Genomic DNA, 22,060 nt, shown 5'->3' on the forward strand with positions numbered 1-22,060 from the left:
TAAAGGGGCAGAACCCATGCACTTTTATCTGACCCCCCTTCTATGAGTGTTGACTGATCACACAGCAAAATGTCATATGTACTTCCTAATCTATTTGCTCATGTTGATAAAAGTTTTCAAGACTAATACAGGTTTTTAATAGTTTTTTAACAGTTTGTTTTTAAAGAAGCTGGTTAAAATCTTATTAGCCACAGCCTGGGAAATTGTGCAAAAAGTGATTTGTTCCTTAACTTGGTCTTCACAATAAACTCAAGCAAAGCTGATACTGTGTAGTGAGAAGTTAAGGAAGAGCTCTGGGTGGTGGCAGTAAGAAAGATCATCTGCCTCATTTCACCACGAACAATGGCGCAGTAGGGGGGAAAGGCCATTTCTCCATCAATACTAATGTCCTGCAATCAGCAGCAGCCATTTTAGGGTGACAGCAGGAATAGATTATTAAAATATTCCAATACAGTTGCTTTGAGGACTTCCCTTCTTTACTTTACATCTTTAACTAAGCAGATCCATTTCCCAAAAACAATGAATAAATTGTTCTATTCTCAGTTAATATTCTTGAGGGAGACAAAAAGACACTGAGGTTGTTTAACTTTATACTGTACTTAACTTTTGTTTCCTTTATTTATATTAAGATATCATACAACGTATTTTTTCAGAACAAAGCAGAATCTCTGTGACAAAACACAACAAAATAATTTCATAAAGTCAAATCTATTACAGTACTACTGAGACATGAGGCCAAGGGAAAGCATACATGTTTTGCTTATTAAAGTAATACATTCATTTGAAAGAATAAGCATTCTTAATAGAAACAACAGTTTGGTTAAATAAATAGCATAAATTTTAACAGAGACATCCACAGATCTGTTGATTCTAGAATAATATTCTTGCTAATACCCCCAAAAGTAAGGTATTATTAAATTGTATTATTTCTATATACCGTAAGTATACACTGTTGGAAATCTTACTGTTAGATTACCTAGCAGTTAAGCATGTAGCTCTGTTAACAAGAAACATAATAGCTGCATATCCTGGCCTTTGTTTAGCCCCAAATTTAGAACAAGATGGAATTTTTGTCACTATGTCTACTACCACTGCACCTTAAACTATATACTTCCTAAAATTTATCTTATAGGTTTCTTTCAGTAGGTTCCTATTGTCCTTCAGGCTCGCTCTTTTTGTTACTTGCTCTGTAGCAAATAGTAAGATCATGTGTCCAACTGCCTGGCAACACTCTCATCTCATTTAATAGAAGAATTCATTAGAAAAGGTATCTACCATACAGCAAATGAGCACATGCCCAACCACACAGTTCTTATGAGCAATAAAAAGCCTTTGCAAGAGGGGTGGTAATTTCCATTAATTCATCCTCTCTCTGCTGACCCCCATGTGTCACCTCTGCTGTTCCTGGGGGTCTATTGACCCCCCCAGAACACAATCTCAGGGGGCTTAGGGGATTACAGCAGCAGGGGGAAGCAGGTAACTCCTGCATAAGGTCCATATATAATTGGATACACAAAAGTATCGCCAGCCTTTACAGATAACATAACACCATCTCCTTCCAACTTTATGGAGTTGCAGATCAAATTTTGCCCTGATACAAGAGAAGCGGAAGTATAAGCCATTGTGCTCCAATTCATTAAAATAGTCTTCTCCAGTAAAATTTAATAGAATCCCTCCCCAAGGAGTAGTGATACTAGCAGCAGAATTCACCATGTTGACATCCTTAAACATGTAATTACATCATTCAAATACATGCTATAGGGATGTGGAAGTGGATATTCTGCAGTGACAGCTTCCATACTATTGCTGCTAACTTACTAATTAGACCCTTGCTTGACCAGTTTTTCCCATAACTTGTGAAACAGGCCTTTCCCATTTAGCCTATGGGTTTTGGGCCTTTTTGCAATTCTGGACTGTGTGAAGAACAACACACTCAACTGACCTACTGGCAGGACTATTGTCCTTAATATAGATTTCCTCTGCTATCTCAAGTTATTTCATTTTTTGCTGCTGCACAATGTCCAAGACTGGCTCCAGGCTTGACCCTCTCTGCCTAATACAAGAGTGCCTTTCTGAGACCAGTGGCATCAGTCTCATGTATTTGTATGCTAGCTTGTAAAATCACATTATTGGTAATTCAATATAATTAAATTATCAACACTGGATTTCTTTTAAATAAAGGCACTCTTGCTTTTCAGGTGAACTAGCTGAATGTACGTCATAACAGTTTCCAATCCTTTGCAAAGGTATTTCTTTTTAGACACTATGGATGTTAAAAAGCATGCATTTTTAGCAAAGTGCACATCTGGACTAAAACTAGTTAAAGCTGCAATCTTATGCACACTCAGCTGGGAGTAAGCCTCGAAGAACTTGTGGTACTTACTGATAAGTAACCATGTATAAAATTGGGACTTTAAGAATATTTCCTGCAAACTGTGTTAAGCCGCTTGTACCCAAACCTTGATAATGCTGAAAAAAGGGAAAGTATATATTTTTTTAATTCCTGGAATATTTTTGCATAGTAATACATGGTAATGAGGATCTAGCAATTACTATCCTATTCTCTGCTTTAGCAAATGAAACTTTGGCCCTCCTTATATGTATATATAATTAAAAGCTCATCATGGAATAGAACTAATTTTTAATGCAAACTACTATATTGCTCTCAAATTCTGAATGTTGACATTAAAGGCACAATTGTGCTATGGGACAGGGCACCATTGCAATTAGAATAGTAATCTTATATGAACAAATGCTTTCCTAATACTATGACCCTGAAACAGAAAAAATAGTTGTGCAAAACTGCCCACTTTTGGCTATAAAAAATAAAGATGTATGAGCATAAACAAACTCAAATTCCTCCAATGAAAAGGTTCTGACTCAAGGTTGTGATGACCCAGCTAAATGCATCCCACAAACCATACATGACAGGTTCCGAAGGAGTCCAAAAACTTAAATGTTGCTTCCCATACGGGACTGACAAAAGCAGGGGGGGGATTGGTAAGCACCTGGTAGCTTACCAACGTGCTATTGGGCTACATTTTATTTGGTAGGTCAGAAACTGAGCAGGGTTGCTGTCATTAAACTAGGCTGCTGGACAGGAATGGAGCATCACAGACATTAAAACAAAACCATTTAAAGAAGCTTCTAAGGGAATCCTGTAGCCATAAAAAAGCTTCTGTTTACTCAGTTCTGTTGTTAAGTAGTAACACAATAAGGACTTGGTCAATCAGCACTTATTGGACATGATCCAAAGCACTGTGAGTTCTGTTCTGTTTGTGCTATGGAACTTTCACACCTTATCATCTTCTTGCAGCTCCCACCTCAACATTGATGCCTAGTTCAGGGACCCCCACCCCACCCCACCCCAGGAACAGCAATATGCCTATCTGCCAAAGCAAGTGTCCTTGGACAATGGAATATGAAGCTTGGATCTCATTGCCTCCAGCTGGTTAAACATATCTAGCTAGATTGGGAATAGGGATGTGTGAACATACCACTGTGCTACTCTTATTTAATCATGGGAGGGAGCCACAGTTCTGAGCACAGAGAAGAGAATCAGCTGCAAGTACAGCTGTTATGGCATGTTGGTGCTATGGATGCTACAAATGTGACTCTCCCTTCTAAACTTTTACCTACTGGCTCTTATACAGGAGACAAATGCTGCATATGTAGCCTCAGCAACACCATTGCCATTCCTGATAGGCTCCACAGCAACAGCAAGTGCATTGTAATAGGTAACATCAGCAGTTGTATTGGAAGGAGCATTTCTGTCTTACATATGCTTTTATAATGAACGCAACCAAACAGATAAGAATACTAACTGCATGGTGAATTAATAAAAGAAATGCTGCAGCATTTCTATCTGGTTTTCCCTGTTACCAAGCCACACTATCAAAGGCCCAATCTGACACTTCAAGGGACTCCCAAAATTTTGAGAGATTACAGCTCTGTATACATCGAATTTTGTAATTACAAAAAATCATGCTTTCACTAAAAAGAAAAACCATTCATGCCTACGCCCATGAACTTAGCCTGCCTCTACTTTAAATGTTTATGGCTACTGTATAAAATATATCTCTATTTTTAAACCTTGAGCTAACTCTTTTCAAGAAACAAAATAATGTTTTGTAAATTAAAATTAATACAAAAGACACACACATTGGTGATTTAGAAAGCAAATGTCTTCATTATAAAAGGCTATTCTTATAAAAGTTTGGCAGCCACACTGATTGCCTGTTGCTATGAGGTTCAGCCCTATGTATCTGAAATACATTCCTGTTGCTAGTTTACAATAGTGTAGAGAAAGCCATTTTGGGGTCTTTGACCCACATGAGGTGCTTTAGCACTTAAATCATTTTCCACATGGAACAGTTGTCACATGCAGGCAATCTCAAGCAGTCTCTATGCAGCAACTGTTTAATTTCTTAGTGTAAACTAGCTTTTAAAACTGCCAGCGTAACATGCAAAATCTTCCAAGATATTTCTTTTTTTAAAAAAGATGTAGGAAGAGGGACACAGAATGATAGCCTTTGGAAGCAAATTATGCCTCAATGAGAAGTACTGAATCACAGCCATAAGGATTTACACAAGCATTCCACACATACAGTGCAATCCTATGCAGAGTTATATCTTAGAAGACAATAACATTACATAGGATTGCAATGGGCATAACTGAGTCCTAAAGTAGGTACTTGTAAAATCCATAAAAGGTGGGCATAACTGAGTCCTAAAGTAGGCACTCGTAAAACCCATTGATTTCAGCAGAAGAGTTTAGAATGAGAGCTTTCTCTTTCAAAGAAGAAGAGTAAGAAGAATTTTGAAACCACTTAACACTGTGGAACTCAGCCTTGAAAACTACAGATTTGGGGAATGATTAGTCCTAAGGTCTATATGCTTGCACTATTCTCCTCCAACATGGCACCATAAACATCTGAAATTTTTTAGGGATGTGAATTAGGATGCTGTGCAAAGATAAAGAAACAAAAGCTCAACAGGATTATTTTTCAGTGTTGGACAATTTCTCCAAAAAGCATCCTTTCACATTCAGCAGCTGTGTTAAAGTTCAACAGCTAATAAAATGGTTTCTATCTGCATTTATCTTGACAAGCAAAACTGTAAACTACATAACTCATTAAAAATTCCTATTAATTAATTGCCTCCAGGGGAAAGGGGGGGAAAGGCAACAATAAATCCACTAATGAACAATAAATTCACTAATTGTGCTGATTCATCACATCTATAAATTATTAAAAACAGAGGAACTGATTCAAGAGTTAAGCTTATAGTAAACAAGTAAAACAACAATTCAGCTATGTAGAACTGAACAGCAGGACGTCATACAATTTTGGAAATTCATGTACTAATGTTTGTAAATTGCCAAAGTTTCCAGTCATTAGAGACTGCCAGTTTTCCGCTCATGCTTGTCAATTTAGAAATTTTTTGTATTCTACGAACTTAAAAAAAAAAATCCCTACAATATTTTAAAGTAACACTTCTGTAACAAAATTGTTAAATGGGCTAACTGCAAATAGTTAAACTGTAGGTAACAGATGGAAGTCAAGGTGGAAGACAGTTTCTGCAATAATTCTTGGAAATTGCAAGATTAGTTGTATCCTCTTCAGAACTTGATGAGTCTTTTAGCTGCTCGCAGTGAGTGCATGCATACGTTTTGCTACATCATAAACATAGGTTACATCTGGTCGCTTCTCTGGATCGGGGTTAATGCACATGTTAACTAATTGTCGCAGCTGGAAAAAACAAGATAAGTAACATGTAAAGAAACAAAAACAATAATAATTGTGTCACCAGGTGCTGGTGTTCCTCAGCCTCCCCCCATTTTGGTTCTTTAATTAGAAATACTGGGAAATACAACAATGTAGCAATAATGGATTCTACTAAAGGTGCACATTCTTGTAAGCATGATAGTCTTCTAGAGAGTTACAGTATTTTTCAACCAAATTTACAACACAATGATGCTATGCATCCATTTGCACACAGTTACCTGAAAGCACACTGGACTCTATTTATAGACGTTGGGGGCAGATATCTGGTGGTGACTGAACACAAGATTCATATACAAGCTATAATCCTAACCAAGGTCATTCTTTTTCTTTTTAAATTTTTGTTTACTATATTACAATCCAAAGTAATATACATACATATATAGAATGATTACTAAAATTACAGAAAGAGAAGGTATTACCAAACATTCATTACAACTACGAAGGAATAATTAATTTCAAATTAACAATTCTGTGGGAGAAAATAAGAGAAAATCTTCTACTTTATATTTACCATAACTGGAGTGTTGTTACTATCTTAGGGATCTCGCCATATTTCTGTAGGTATTCTAATATCGGATACCAGATAGAAAAAAATATATCTGAATCTGGGTCTATTAATCTTTTGTTCATTTCAGTTAGATTGGCCATTTTATATATATATATATATATATATATATATATATATATATATATATATATATATATATATATTCCATATCTTCGAATGCCATAAAGTTAGAGAAGGAGCTGCTTCTGCTTTCCATTTTTGTGTCATCATGAATTTGGCTGCATAAATTAAAAATGCTATTTTTTATGATTAATTGAGGATATTTTAGAGTCTTTCCTAAAATTTAGCAAAATGAACTCAGGAGCTAAATTTATCTGCACATCTGTGATTTCTAAAATTCTATTTATTATCTTCTTCCAAAGATTATTTGGACCCCAGAACCACCAGTGTAAGTAGGAACCTATTTGCTTACACTGTTTCCAACAAACAGGCTTAATTTGAGTATTTATAAAAGCCCATTTTTGTAGGGTAGAGTACCATAATGACATAAGTTTGAAATTCTGCCATCTAATCGAAATAACGCTAGTTATATTTTCATAAGCATTCCATATAGAATCCCAATCTTGAGGTGAAAATTTAATATTGCATTCTTTCTCCCATTTCTGCTGATTTCTGCACTGTCAATTTATTTTAAGGTATTCTCAAAGTTTGACAGTGGATGTCTTATTCTTTTTATTAATTTAATGGAAGAGGATAGGTATTGAAGTTGCAAATATTTGTACCATGGCATTGGAACCAAGGTCATTCTTATTGGATTTAAGATGTACAAATCCATGCTAGATTGTGGCATACTTATATGAAAGTAAGTTTTATATCTCTATCTATCTATCTATCTATCTATCTATCTATCTATCTATCTATCTATCTATCTAACAAGAGAGTGAGGAAGGCAGTAATGGGATACAATCTCAAAAATGACAGAATGATCGTGGTCCATATCCAAGGAAAACCATTCAATATCACAGTAATCCAAGTCTATGCCCCAACCACTGATGCAGAAGAGGCTGAAGTGGACCAGTTCTATGAAGATCTACAACACTTTCTAGAATGAACACCAAAAAAAGATGTCCTTCTCATCATAGGGGACTGGAATGCCAAAGTAGGAAGTCAAAAGGTGACTGACAAGTTTGGCCTTGGAGAACAAAATGAAGCCGGGCAAAGGCTAATAGAGTTTTGCCAAGAGAACAAGCTGGTCATAGCGAACACCCTCTTCCAACAACCGAAAAGGCGACTCTACACGTGGACATCACCCGATGGGCAACACAGAAATCATATTGATTATATACCCTGCAGTCAAAGATGGAGAAACTCCTTACAGTCAGCAAAAACAAGACCTGGAGCTGACTGCGGCTCAGATCATGAGCTACTCATCGCAAAATTCAGGCTTAAACTGAATAAAACTGAGGAAGCCATTAGGCCGTTCAGGTTTGAACTTGATCACATCCCTTATGAATATACAGTGGAGGTGAAGAATAGGTTTAAGGAACTAGAGTTGATAGACAGAGTGCCTGAAGAACTATGGATGGAGATTCATGACATTGTACAGAAGGCAGCAATCAGCACCATCCCAAAGAAAAAGAAATGCAAGAAAGCAAAGTGGCTGTCTGATGAGGCTTTACAAATAGCTGAGGAAAGAAGGAAAGCGAAAGGCAAAGGTGAAAAGGAAAGATTCACCCAACTGAATGCAGATTTCCAGAGAACAGCAAGGAGAGATAAGGAGGCCTTCCTGAAGGAACAATGCAAAGCAACAGAGGAAAATAATAGAATGGAAAGGACAAGAGATCTTTTCAAGAAAATTGGAGAAATCAAGGGAACATTTCGTTCAAAGATGGCCATGATAAAGGACAAAAATGGTACGGACCTAACAGCAGCAGAAGAGATCAGGAAGAGGTGGCAAGAAAACACAGAAGAATTATACAAGAAGGATTTCAATGTCCCAGACAACCATGACAGTGAAATCAATGACCTTGAGCCAGACATCCTGGAGAGTGAGGTCAAATGGGCTTTAGAAAGCATTACTAACAACAAAGCTAGCGGAGATGAGGGTATCCCAGTTGAGCTATTCAAAGTCCTAAAAGATTATGCTGTTAAAGCGTGCACACATTATGTCAACAAATTTGGAAAACACAACAGTGGCCACAGGATTGGAAAAGATCGGTTTATATTTCAATCCCAAAGAAGGGTAATGCCAAGGAATGTTCAAACTATCACACCATTGCACTCATTTCCCATGTTAAAGATCCTACAAGCTAGGCTTCAGCAGTATGTAGATCGGGAACTACCAGAAGTTCAAACTGGGTTTCGGAGAGGTAGAGGAACTAGAGATCAAATTGCCAACATTCGATGGATTATGGAGAAAGCACGGGAGTATCAGAAAAACGTCTACTTCTGCTTCATTGACTATGCTAAAGCCTTAGATTGTGTGGATCACAACAAACTGTGGCAAGTCCTTAAAGAGATGGGAGTACCAGACCACCTCACATATCTCCTGAGAAACCTGTATAAGGGTCAAGAAGCAACTGTCAGAACAGGATATGGAACAACTGACTGGTTTAGAATAGGAAAAGGAGTTCGACAAGGATGTATATTGTCACCCTGCTTATTTAATTTTTATGCAGAGTACATCATGCGGAATGCTGGCCTGGATGAAGCACAAGCCGGCAAATAGAAGGGGAAGACATGGAAGTAGTGACAGACTTCACATTTCTGGGATCCAAGATCACTGCAGATGGTGACTGTAGCCATTAAATTAAAAGACGTTTGCTCCTTGGGAGGACATCTATGGCGAACCTGGGCAGTATAATAAAAAGTAGAGACATCACCCTGCCAACAAAAGTCCATATAGTCAAAGCGATGGTATTTCCAGTAGTAATGTATGGCTATGAGAGCTGGACCATAAGGAAGGCTGAGCGCAGAAGAATAGATGCTTTTGAGATGTGGTGCTGGAGAAGACTCTTGAGAGTCCCTTGGACTGCAAGAAGATCAAATCAGTCAGTCCTAAGGGAAATCAACCCAGACTGCTCCCTGGAAGGTCAGATGCTGAAGCTGAAGCTCAAATACTTCAGCCACCAAATGAGAAGGGAGCACTCCCTGGAGAAGATCCTGTTGCTAGGAAAGACAGAAGGCAAAAGAAGAAGGGGACGGCAAAAGATGAGATGGCTGGACAGTGTTACTGATGTAACAAACACGAATTTGAGCAGACTTCGGAGGATGGTGGAAGACAGGAGGGCCTGGCGTGATTTTGTCCACGGGGTCACAAAGAGTCGGACTCAACTGTGCGACTGAACAAAAAAAGTTTTATATTCCGTAAGTTTTCTTTCTGAGTTCTCTAATAAGGTTCGTATATAAATGGGCCCAGTGAAATGTGCAAACTTCAGACTTCCACAGTGAATAGGTCAGGGACACAGTCCATCTTCCATGGGTAAACAAAGCCCTACACTTGCCTGGAGATGGCTCATGCCCAAGATTTTTAACACTCAAAACATGCAAGGTGCTGCAATGCAGAATGTTGTCTGGATGTTTCAGATTCCCTTTTAACTGAATCTCCCTGTGGCATCATAGTGATTTTAAAATGGTTTTGTATATGAGTTGCATGAAGTAAACAAATTACTTTCCATTTTGAGTAACTAGCTTGCAAAAGGGCTCATAGCTGAACTGCTACGGCAGCAGACACTGGGAGCTGAGACACCAGGAAGATGACATAAACTTTCATGATCATGGAGGCCAATAGCAATGCAGACTGACTTTTTAACATCTAAGAACTTCTGATGCATATGCTGAAGATAAAACATTGACTCCCATCTGAAACACATGATGACCTTAAAACATATATTCTAAAAGCACAACAATGGGCAACACTTTCTTTGGAAAGATGTGCAGAAAACTGATAATCTCTTACGGAATAGCCTGATAGATGACTATAATTGTTTTGCCTGTTCTTTGAAGCTGGGAAGCTATCCTATTAACATGAGCTCATCGCATCAGTAGCATGTGCCAGACCCAGGGGATTCTATCGTGAATTAGGCTGAGCTGAGCTGCTAGGATAGCAATATATTCTTGTCAGGTATGAGATGATCATCATGCTCTACTGAAGGCAGACTGGGACAGTAGTCAAGTTGGGGGGTGGAGAGGCTCCTGTTGCATCCCTGAACAGCATCCTCCTTCGGCTCTGCTTATTCTCCTTAACCTCCTCTGTGAACTTAGCACAAATGACAGTATTTTGCCTGGAGCTTAGCCTGGTAGTAGGGAGCAGCGGGACACATTTCTTTTCACTTTAACAAGTTTGTAGTCTCCAAGTAAGAAAAAAAAATAGTGTCCCTCAAGTCATAAAAAAGACAAAAAAAGAGAAAGAACCACCCTAAACCACAACACTGACACAGGTAAGATATTGTTTAGAAATTGCTGTGATGACAAAGAACCTAGATTTAAAACATTAAAATGTCACTTATCCAGAGCATAGGCATTCACCATCACTGTTCCAGTGAGCACAGTGGCCATGAGGGGCTTTGCTATATTGGTTGGAACAGGCTTGAATTTAAGAGACCCTCCCTGAGCTCAGTGGGTCACAGTACATGGCCTCAAATCTGGCACATTGTTAACATGGAATAAAATCTATCTTTAGGCATTAGGGTCACCATGGCTTTGTCCTGGTTGAGCTGCCTCTCCAATGATTTCTCCAAGTTAACTTTTTCCTGATTAAGTAAATTGGTGGCACATATTCCTATGTGCAATAAAGAAATATTAGTGATATTGTTGTGATGGAGGCAAGTCCCACTTCTCCACACCTGTTATTATTATTTATTGAACTTGCAGGGGTTATAAAATGTGTTTGCATGCAAGGCAAAATGTGTTACAATCCACCTTGCAAGAGTTCCAAAATGTATTTACATGCAAGGCACACAGAGATTGATTGTATGTGAATGCACACGAACACATACCCAAACACATGGACTGGATCAGTTAATCATCCATAGAGTAAACGGAGAAGAAAAAAGTCTACCAGGTAGTATTTGGATACCCAACGTAGTAGCTTTTTCATTAAAATTATAGTTTTCTACTAGAAAAATGAGAAAGTTATCTGAACATCAGGATCTTTACACAAAAGTTCTTATGGAAATCATTATCATTCTGTTGTTCTAAGGAAGATTTGTATGCTAAACTATTAGGAACCATCTACTGAAGTCCATGCCGGTATAAGAATAGAACACTGCAAGGTCTTGGAAGATAAGGATACTTCATCTATTTTGGCTTACATCCAGGACAGCAGATGATGCTAAAGGGCTCTGAACAACTTGCTCTGGATAAAGGACAAGACCAAGAAAGGCAACCTAGCACTGAGTTCCACTTCTAAAATGAAAAAAAGTTTTGTTTAAAGAATGATCCCTGGATCACATATTCACTAAGGCCTGCAGCATCCTTTTGTGGTGTGTACTCATCCACAAACTCCACCACCACTCCGATACTTTCTTTTGTGAAATGGATGATTCATGTCAGTGCCCAAGCAACTGATGCTTGGTTAGCATGGTACTTCTGATTTAAAAGGAGAAGGAAGCGCATGTACCAGGTCTCACCATAATGGGATATTTGCAGAGTTAGAGGAAAAGATCTGACCTGTTCCATATCATGTCTCAGTCACTTTAAGCAGGACCATGAATGTAAAATTAAGCTCATTTCCTGATTTGTTCATACACATATGCACAGTAGTTGCTTGCTGCTTATCTTTGGGATCAACATATACCCTCATTTTAACACACCTCACGGAGTTGTTGTAAGGATAAAGCAGTGGACACAAGAAAAAAGTAACTTGCTTTGGGTTGCCATGAAGGAATCTAAATGAACTAACAAAATAAATAACTTTTATCCATCATTTGATTATACAGCACTTCAGGACTTTCTGCAAAACTGGGAACAGTGTGTGTTGGAAACACAAGACTGCACTGAGGATATAGAGTGATCTGAAAGTTTTATGTGTGGTGATTAAACTGTCAGGCAAATATGCAAATCATCATTGCCGATAAATGAATGTGTGTGCGTAAACTCATCCTTATTTTTTTGAGCATTCTGGCCTGCAGGATTCCAAAAACCACTTTAGCAGCTTAGATATACTATGTTCATCAACAAGGTTAGAGTGACCTAATCAGCACTTAAGAGAGATATGGATTTGGGGGTACAAACTCATTACTAACAAATTCTTCCACAGCATTAAATTAAACAAAAAAAGGGTGCCCAAAGGTATCTTTGGCAGACCTCATCTGGTGGAATATCATCATAACAAAGCATGTATTCATATAGAGGAAAAGCTTTGCTATCTGGCATTCATGGGGATAGGTTAATCAAATGCCAGACATCCAATCTTATTGCTTTGCCCTACCCACTATCCACAGCAGAATCTGCAGTGACAAAACACCACACCAATGAGAAGGCCATGGCAACAGTCCCCACTGGCAGAACCCTCCCCACCCCAATCTTCATATGCAGTAGCCAGGAACCTTCTAGCGTCCAAGAAGCTCAAGACAAGATGAATGGGAAGTAGGCACCAAAGGATGATGTCAGCTGGCATCATTGCCTGTGAGAAGCCCCACAATGTCCTGAGATGGCCAGCTGGAGATGTGGGAGTGGACTGTGCACATGCTTGAAAAAGTAGAGGTACGCAGAGCTTGTCTTCTGAATGATGCCTGTTAATGAGACTGTTCTGGATAATCAAGTGCCTGATAACAAAGCTTATACTGTACTAGTTTTGTAGAATATCTAGGTAATAATCTATTTATCCATATGGAAGTCAAAGTCAGCTGTGTATAATGTTAGGGCACTCACTGTGATTGCATAGAGAGATCATTAAGGTCCAAAGAAATGCACCAAACAGGAAGCTTTTCAGAAAAACATTGGCTCATCAGTTTGCCCCCCAAATCAAAAATATTTAACAAAGGGGAGGGGAATAACCTGCAAGGAATGCAGGCTGTAGTCTTTGTAATATGTGTAGTTAGTATTGACTTCAGCATACTGAAACTATATTGAAATGTCCTGTCCTTCAGTTCAGTGGCTGTGCTGTTCTGAGAGGATTCTAACTGTGCAGGAGTTAAAGAAAAGCTGCTAGCACACTAGGTCTAAGGAACAAATGGAACTGTTGGAGAAACAGAGTAAAGGAAAGGAAGAGCCAGGTTTATCACAATAGAAAGCCACGGTGTGTGATAATGACTTGCAAGAGAGAATAGCATGTGAGAAGGGTGACTGGTATCACAAGGAATATCACAAGTACCTCCCCCCCCCAAAAAAAAAACTCTGCATCTTTTCTGTCTCCACTTAAAACACTTAATTAATTACACTACAGTTTGTAAATTCAGTGCTTTCTAATCAATAATAAAAGGCCCGGAGTCCTTATTACAGTGTGGCAGTTTGATCCATAATCAATCCCTGTAAGTTAGGTTGAATGCTCAAAACAAGATCAGTTTATAGTGAAACAAAAAACAAATACAGAGAAGATATAATAAAACAGATCTGAGGCTACTTTGTCATTAGTTTTAAAATATTCTTATGTGAAAGCACATAGAAACCATGCAAAGCAATTTTATTCCTTCATCAAATTTATTCGCATAAAAAATTCAAGTGGATTTCATTGTTCAGTGATCCCTGAACTCAGCTGCTGAACTGAGTGCACTTTTCAACTTGGATAACAGTTTGAAGTCTAAATTTTCTAGAAGAAGTCTTTAGGATACTGCTGCATTTTGACAGTTACACTTTAGCCTTTACTTCTTTTGCAGTTCCAAGTCTGTACAAGACTCTGAAAATGTAGAACTATATTATGAAATACAAGAAATCTGTACATATATTCCCTTTTTTAAAAAATAAAGTTTTATATCAGGTATGATTTTCCAGCGACAAACTCATTACAATAGTAATTTACCCACTCTGCTAATGGTATGCATGTCTTTTACTTATTTTGTTAAGAAATTATATCCATACTTATGACAGAAAACATATCCCGCTTTCTCCTAGGCTGTTACAAGGCACAATTATATTAAAAACAAAGGATGTTAAAAGTAAATCCCTCAATTTCTGACTGAAGGAAACACGTTTGTTCTGTGACCCCCCTCCCCTCCAAAAACTATGCAAACTAAGTTTTTTTTAAAAAGAGTTCCTAAAACCAAAGGTAGGATCTATTTCCCTTTCCCAGTACCGAGACCTTCTATTCGGGCCGGACTTTGATATTTGCCCCTTGGCTGAGAATCCATATATCCAACTTCACACTTAGCTGCAGTGAAGTAGCCCTGCAGGCAGGCCGACTTCAACGAACCACTAGTGGTATCATCATTAAAATCCTGCTGAAGGTCACCATGGCAACCGCCTGCTGAGGCTTCACTGCTGCACTCGGCATCTCCTAATCAGCTACCATGTGAAATGCAAATTCAGACAGTCTGAAAATTAGTCAAGAAGAATAGAGGATGAGGATGCAGATACGTGAAATATTCATGCGCTTCGTGGAAAAAGGAAGACAGCATGAATGACACAACAAAGAACAGCCCCTGACATTCTCGCTATCATTTTGCATTATTGTTCACACCCTACTGTATTTCTAGGCCTCCGGTTCTGAAGTTGCCTATATGAAGTGCCATATTTATATTCTGCAAAAACATAATAATTAAAAATGGCCACTGAAAAACAGCTAATTGGGAAAACCACATTAAAAATATGCTGCACATACTGTCTATTGGATATAATTATCTCACCTTGTAATGGTCTTTCTTTCAAAAAAAGACCCTCTTTATTCAAACTATAATAGAATTATAAGAATTGTCATATACGACAAAGAATTTTTTAAAAAAAGACCAACAAGTTCTCGTCTGCTCTATTAATTATCAAAAAAGTGAGAAACAGGAGATACTTGGACTAGAATTACAAATTGCTTCCCAGCTGTAACCTAAGCAGTGCAAGACTTTAATACTTACAAAACATATTTCAGAGAGGACGTTTATATGCGTTTCAACATTATCTTTAATTCATGTAACTAGAATAACTTCCTATAGCCTCTTTGTTGGTCTGCGGCTGCAAGGAGCTATTATTTTGCCTTGCCTAAACTCAAGCAGAATGTTACAATATACACTTGAACAAATATGCATTCTCTCATATACAAAAGAAAGAGATATACATATCTCTTTGTGTCTAGTTGTATTAGTTAACAATATAATACTTAACCTGTTCAGCATTCAAAATGTCCTGCTTTAAAAAAAAAACCCTTCAATATTTAACACAAAGAGAAAGATCACTAACACAAGTTTTGACACAGAGGACAGTTGTACGTTCTGAGATCACCACTGTCATGGCACATTTGTTCTCCATGTGGGTGCAGCAGCTACAGTGCAGAGGGATCCCCACAGGGCATAACAGAGACCTGTCCGTCCAGCACCCTCATACGGACTGCATAGATGGGCTCATACCAGGCCATCACAGGAAATGGAAACTTTGAGCTTGTATTTCTTGAGCAAGCAAAGTAGGAGTGCTGGCTAGGTATAGGGAAACTGATCACAATCAGCCTCCCATTATTTAATGATATGATGAAGCACCTGTGCATACTACATGGGAAAGGAAACAATGCTCTGTTATATGCCCTGTAAGAACCCCTTCATATGGAAGCACTGTACATATGCAGGGAAGGATCATGCTCTTTGTGTCCCCTTAGTAAGGGGTATGTTTATAATGTGACAAACAATTAGAAAATTATTTTTTTCCATGCATCCTTTAGTGATTTAGAAGGGCTTACACGAATGCAGATGAATTGTCTTTTGGCAATACATAACAATTGTTTGACCAGATCAATTCTGGCATTTAGACCATGGTGAACAAATGGAAATTCTCTTTCCAAATTACTGGAAGGTTATTTAGGGATTGTAGATTGCCACAGGATAAATACCTCAGAAAACACGCAATAGCATAGGATCATGATAATGTGATCATAAAGAATGTGGGTTTGGAACAGCAACTGCTTACCATGCTGTAGCAAACTAAGGTGCTAAGAGCATCTATTTTCAGTGATTTCTCCTTAACAATGTTCCTTAAATGTTAATCTCTTGCAGAGGATCACAGTCACAAAAGAAGACAGAGACAAGTATCATCTATTATGTTGCAGCAGTCTTTGCTAGCACTTGAGCCACACATAGAAATGTGCTTCAAACCCAGAACCAAGTTGATAGCATGCCACTTTCTCCACTTTCAGGGATCAGAACAGGTTCCTGTTACTCAAAATGGACAAGTCCTCTGCATTGAAATAAATGAGAACTGTGAACAGCTGTGGTTTGTGCCCCCAAGATTCCAGGACAAATGGGGAACTTTTTAAAAAGGGGCATCTCTGAATATAGGTAATTTATCTCAAAAGCCTCCCCCCACCAAAAGACATTATACTCACTTCTTCTGAATAGTGATCTGATGGAAGAGGTGGATAGTCACATTGTTCGATCTTTTTACATAAAGAGTATAAGTTCATTTTGTCACCATAGAATGGACTTTGCAATGCAGCCATCTGTTTGCAAGAGAAACAAAAAGACAAATACAGCCAAACACATTTAGTTCCTTGGAGACATTTTCAAGAAACCCTATATTTTGTTTATATGTCCAATGCACATTTAAACTGAACAAATACTCCATCATCTTTTCTGCTCTGCCATCAGCAGTTGTATTTATTTTAGAGCAACTTTTATTATGAGACATTTGTTTTTGAAATGATATATATTGACTATAACATTTAATATTGTTATGAACTGTTTACATACTATAGATGAATTAAAATTAGTTTCTGAAACCAGATTATTATGAACAAATGTTCATTTTGTAGTCCTTAACCTGCAAACAGGGCTTTTTTTGTAGAAAAAGCCCAGCAAAAAGTCATTTGCATATTAGGCCATACACCCCTGATATCACCATTGTTTCACACAGGGCTTTTTGTAGAGAAAGCCCAAAACTCATTTGTATATTAGGCCACACCCCCTGCCAAGCCAGCTGGAACTGCATTCCTGTGTATTCCTGCTCAAAAAAAGCCCTGCCTGCAAACAAAGAAAATGTTAAAATGCTGATTTATAGACATCAATCAATATAAATGTTGGTCTGCTTCCATACAACTTTGGAATGGCTTCCTTGTGTTTCTCAAAAATAATCTCCTACTCTAAGCAACAACCCAAACTACTTTTAGAGCTGAGAGGAGTTTCAAAAGAGCTTTATGATGTGGTATGGTACTCAGCAGTACTAAGAAAACTGTTGGAAAACCCCACAGGGTGTGTGCAGGCCCTTAGGCATGCCTAAAGTAGCCCTCTGGATCTTGGCCTTATTTCATCCTAAATACTAAGTTATGTTTCAAATAATATACCAAAACACAGCACAATGAACCTGCATGATCTAAAATTACAACAGCAGCAACAAAACAACTCTGAATTTCTACCCTGAAACATTTCTAGCAGTTAGGGCAGTTTTAAAAGATTGCCAAGTAAGAAAAGATCACCTCTCTATGTACATTGTTTAAATGGATATGCACATTTCCCTAAATCATCCATGTTGACTTGAGCCCCAGTTGCTTTTCTGGAACCAACAGGAAACTGGATATTCCTGTCTTGACACCTTCTTGGGTAAAAGGACAGATTTTTTAGCACTTTCTTTATTGTGTCCTAGTTTCAGAAATTTTAATCTCTGTTATTCATACATCTAACTTTTTAGTTATGTGGTTCTCTTTAATACAATTTCAATATCTCTTTAGCCAAATATGAAAAAGTGAGCATCTAAATTTGAGGTACAGAACCATTTTCTGTCTTAAAAGAACTCTGCTATACATAAAGGATACAGTCCAAAAATCTGCAGCTAGTGATACCTATTACATCTCAGAGAAATCAAACACATATATTGTAATCACATGTACAGCTACATATACAACAACATATTCTATCTAAGGGGAAATATACATATATTTTGTAAGGTGTTTTTTCCCCAAGAAAAAAAGAGAGCAGCTTTAAAATGTCATTAATACATCTAATACTTATTTCGCAACCATGTTAGAACCTGACATTTCAAAGGCAAACAAATACTGTGATGAAATTTCCCAACTTTAAAAGGATTTGTAGAAAGAAAGAAAAAAACCCGTTTGCATTGGCTTCTAAACCCTTTAAATCTCTGAACCAAAGCAGTGTGAGCACTACTTGGAGTGCAGCGCTGCCCCAAAGTCAGTCACCCTTTTCTACATGTGCTAATAAGTTTGATTTTGGAAGGACAATGTGTACATTCCCCAGACAGGCAGAGTGTGTGTGAAACACGCTAGTCCATGCTGTGCTACTCAGTGAGCTTCAGCAGGGACAGGACAAGCTGAAAATGGCTCTCATCTGTCTTGTGGTCTTCCAGATAGAATGTTAACTCTTTCATGACCAAATTCTACAGTCTTAGCAAGGGTACACTAATAAAAGGCCACTCTGGTGAGGAAAATGCCAAGAGAAATACAACACAAGAGAAGAACAAGAATACAAAAAAACCCCAACAACCACATTACAGCTGTGCATACTAATTAGGAAACATAAATACTCTGCTCATTTTTAAAACCTCACAAGAGCACAAGGGATACAAGTTCTGAAGGAAAACCCCATTTTCCAACTGTATTCCTCCTCCAAAATATTAAATCTTGAAACAAACGTAACTTGTGCCATATTTTTAAGAGTAATGACAAAAATCAAAGCTAGAAATTCCAATGACAGAATCTGCTCATATGCAGAAATTCAAAATAAATGCAAAGATACTCATTGCTGGTACGCTAGGTGTTCATTAAAAGTACTTTTGTTTGAATGCTGCAGTGTTAAAAGAGAGAAAGAGAGAGGGAGAAGCTGAATGTCCCCTAAGGAGTTAAAACAGGAATACTATATTTTCATGCATCTCCTGCTTTGACAGATGAAAAATGTCAACTGTCCTGTTTTTATTTTCAAGCTTTTGCACTATTCATCTGGTTCATTAGTGCATCTCGCTGCTGCCCCTGACAGCTGCTCGCCCTCTCCTCCCAGCAGCTGAATTTTTCAGGCTAATTTGATCCTCCACACTGAGACGATCGCTAGAATGATTGACTTGCTCCCTGACCTCCAGGGTCTGACTTTCCTGATTAGTATTCTGGGGGTGTCTGAGGGACGAAAGCCCACTGTCTGTCTTCAGGGCTGGTGGCAGCGCTCTCTCTCTCTCACTCTCTCTCTCTTTTTTTTGGGAACTGTAAGCCACCAACCTACGACCCTGTAAGGATGCAATTGCTGCGCTGAACAATAAAGGAAATGTGTAAAACCTACTTTTCCATGTAAAGGTCCATGTAGCGAAAGCATGGCATCTTGATTTTAATTAGTAAAGTCTACTTTGTTGCATATCAATTAAAACCAGTGATTAGAGGATTTTTAATATGTCTCAGGAATATTTGAAAGGCTAATTCTCTGAGTTTAAAATGAATCTTTAAAAAAATCTTAGTAATATGGTGAGGCTGTAATTATTGCTTAAATCGTAAACAATACACCATACAATAGCAAGGGACAGAAAGTAACAAATTTAGTTGAAAATCAAATTAAACTGCCAGAAATTAAGAGCTGAATTAAAACATTAACTGAAGAAAGATTTCATGGAAAGGTCATTAGGGACTTTATAGAGATCTCGTGAACAAATTTCAAGTGTTCCTTTGGTTAATTTGAAGAGACAAATGGAACTTTTAAATGCAAAAAAATAATGATTGAAAACAATTTAAAATTTACCTTACAATATACATGTAGGGGAAATGTTGCAATTAAAAATCCAGTTCATTGTATTCTTCAGTTTAAATATTTGTATTCTTTGTTAATAGAATTAAGTAGTTAAAATCTAGCTGCTTAGCTGAACTGATTTGCAAAGAGGCCTAGATTTACCTCTTCCCACCACTAATTTTTATAACAAAGAATCATGGCCACTGTAATTCCATTCTACAGAATTATGGCTGACTGAACTTCAGGTTAGTGAAGTCTGTTAACCATCAAACAAAATGGACAAGTTTGCTAAGTAGCTGTGATATATCCAAGACCCTAGCACCAGAAGCCATGTTTGTTAAGTCTGTAAAACAGAAACTTCCACTTAATAAAAAAGGGGGGGATCTAAATGCATGAATAGATGGTATCCTGATAAACTCTAATTATATGCAAAAGTACTCTACTGCATTACAGTGAGAATAAAAATAAAAAGAAAGTATTGTTAATGAAATGCATAAATGTTATGAGTGAATGCATCAAAGAAAACTCTACTTCACAGAACTCCCACAGTGAGTCTTAGAGATGTGCAAAGGAAATATTTCATGGGCCATTTTATTTGATTGTAAAGCATTTATTAAATTATTTCTTAAAATCTATATACAAAAAGTAACATGAGAAAATCTGTATATGAAGGACTTTTTCCTTCTCTGATAGAGAGCCCTCCAAAACAGACTAAACGCAAAAGTGGCCTACTATACAGCAGAAAAATCCGCTGTAACAGAATGAGACCACTGAGTGCACACAAATTTTTGCAGAGGTGCAAAGCAGGCTCCCTAGATCAGTGCCCTTCTACAAGAGCTTCCTAGTAGGAGATATAGCTCCAATTTTACAAGTGTCTTGGTTCAAAAAGTCTCATGACTTCTAAATCCTATTCATCTCCATCTGATAAATTTAATCTACATAAATTAACTATCTCAGGACCCAGACACTTCATTTTATTGATTGTCTTTAAACAGCTACAGGTTCATATCACTCAGTCACAATATCAAAGGGCAGCTGGAAGGTCATCTGCTGGAGTTATCAGTTTGATTCACATAATGTTTCCAATAGTTGATGGAATCATTATTTAATAGATGCTGATGTATATGGGCCTAATAATTTCTTTCAAATAGCTCTCATGTGTGCAATTCACATTGTAAAAATTAGAAGGCAGCACAACTGTTTGTAGAGCTATAATGGACCATGAAGTTAGAGTGAGACTCTCTGTATATGAGAGCAGGTAGAAACTTATTCCAGCACTTTAAAAAAGTAAAAATGTTTGTAGCACAAAGTAATGCAAAACTGATAAGTCACATATACAAATTTTGTGCTTGCAGGTGTTTATAGTGACTGAGAATGAATTCTGCTGAATCATGGAGGCAGGTGGTTTGTTACCTCACCTGGATGCTTTTGAAGGCCCCTCTGGAGAGCATTTGGGTTGCAGTTGTATAGCCCAGTGGGAGAAATCATAGCAGCAGCTGTGCATGTCCTAAAGGATTTAGTTGAACTTGGTTATCTTGTTGATTTCTGTATAATTAGCATTAAGCTACTAGAATGGTTGGAACTGCAATTAGCGTGTACAGGACCAGGAACAATGTCTGCTCACTGTATTATTTGATGCCAGTCTTCAGGAGGTATGGTTGTTATATATCAACTATACAAACAATAATGTTGTTCCTTTAACAGCGGTGCCGTTGTAAAGATTTTGACAGCTACATTCTAAGCAACACTTAAAAGGTACAGGAGTGTTGTCCCATATTGGATCCAATATTTTTAAACAGGAATGTCCTGCAAATGTGAGACTGCAGTGTTTCTAGGATTTCATTTGCAGAGAAGTTTTCTGAAAATCAATAAAAGGTCAAATAACCCTTGTCAGTTGTACTACAAACTTGGCATGTTCATTAAATGTCTGAGAAATGTTTCCATTTAGACCTGTTACCTTGACACAGCTAACCTTGGTG

At 37.7% G+C, this 22,060-nt stretch overlaps 1 protein-coding gene across 2 annotated transcripts in view; it reads right to left on the reverse strand.

Moving 5' to 3' along the window:
• Nucleotides 1-587: 587 nt before the first annotated feature.
• The window catches only part of NEK7 (NIMA related kinase 7), a 117,556-nt gene continuing 96,083 nt past the window's right edge, over nucleotides 588-22,060 (reverse strand). For both annotated transcript variants that reach the window (XM_060232351.1, XM_060232352.1), the window contains exons 9-10: nucleotides 16,751-16,864; nucleotides 588-5,750 (exon numbers count right to left, since the gene is read on the reverse strand). In XM_060232351.1, coding sequence (XP_060088334.1) covers nucleotides 5,640-5,750; nucleotides 16,751-16,864 — 225 coding nt within the window. In that variant the 3' untranslated portion in view covers nucleotides 588-5,639. The remainder of the gene's footprint in view (nucleotides 5,751-16,750; nucleotides 16,865-22,060) is intronic.

This window comes from Heteronotia binoei, chromosome 2 (genome assembly GCF_032191835.1).
Source record: "Heteronotia binoei isolate CCM8104 ecotype False Entrance Well chromosome 2, APGP_CSIRO_Hbin_v1, whole genome shotgun sequence".
Classification (NCBI taxonomy): domain Eukaryota; kingdom Metazoa; phylum Chordata; class Lepidosauria; order Squamata; family Gekkonidae; genus Heteronotia; species Heteronotia binoei.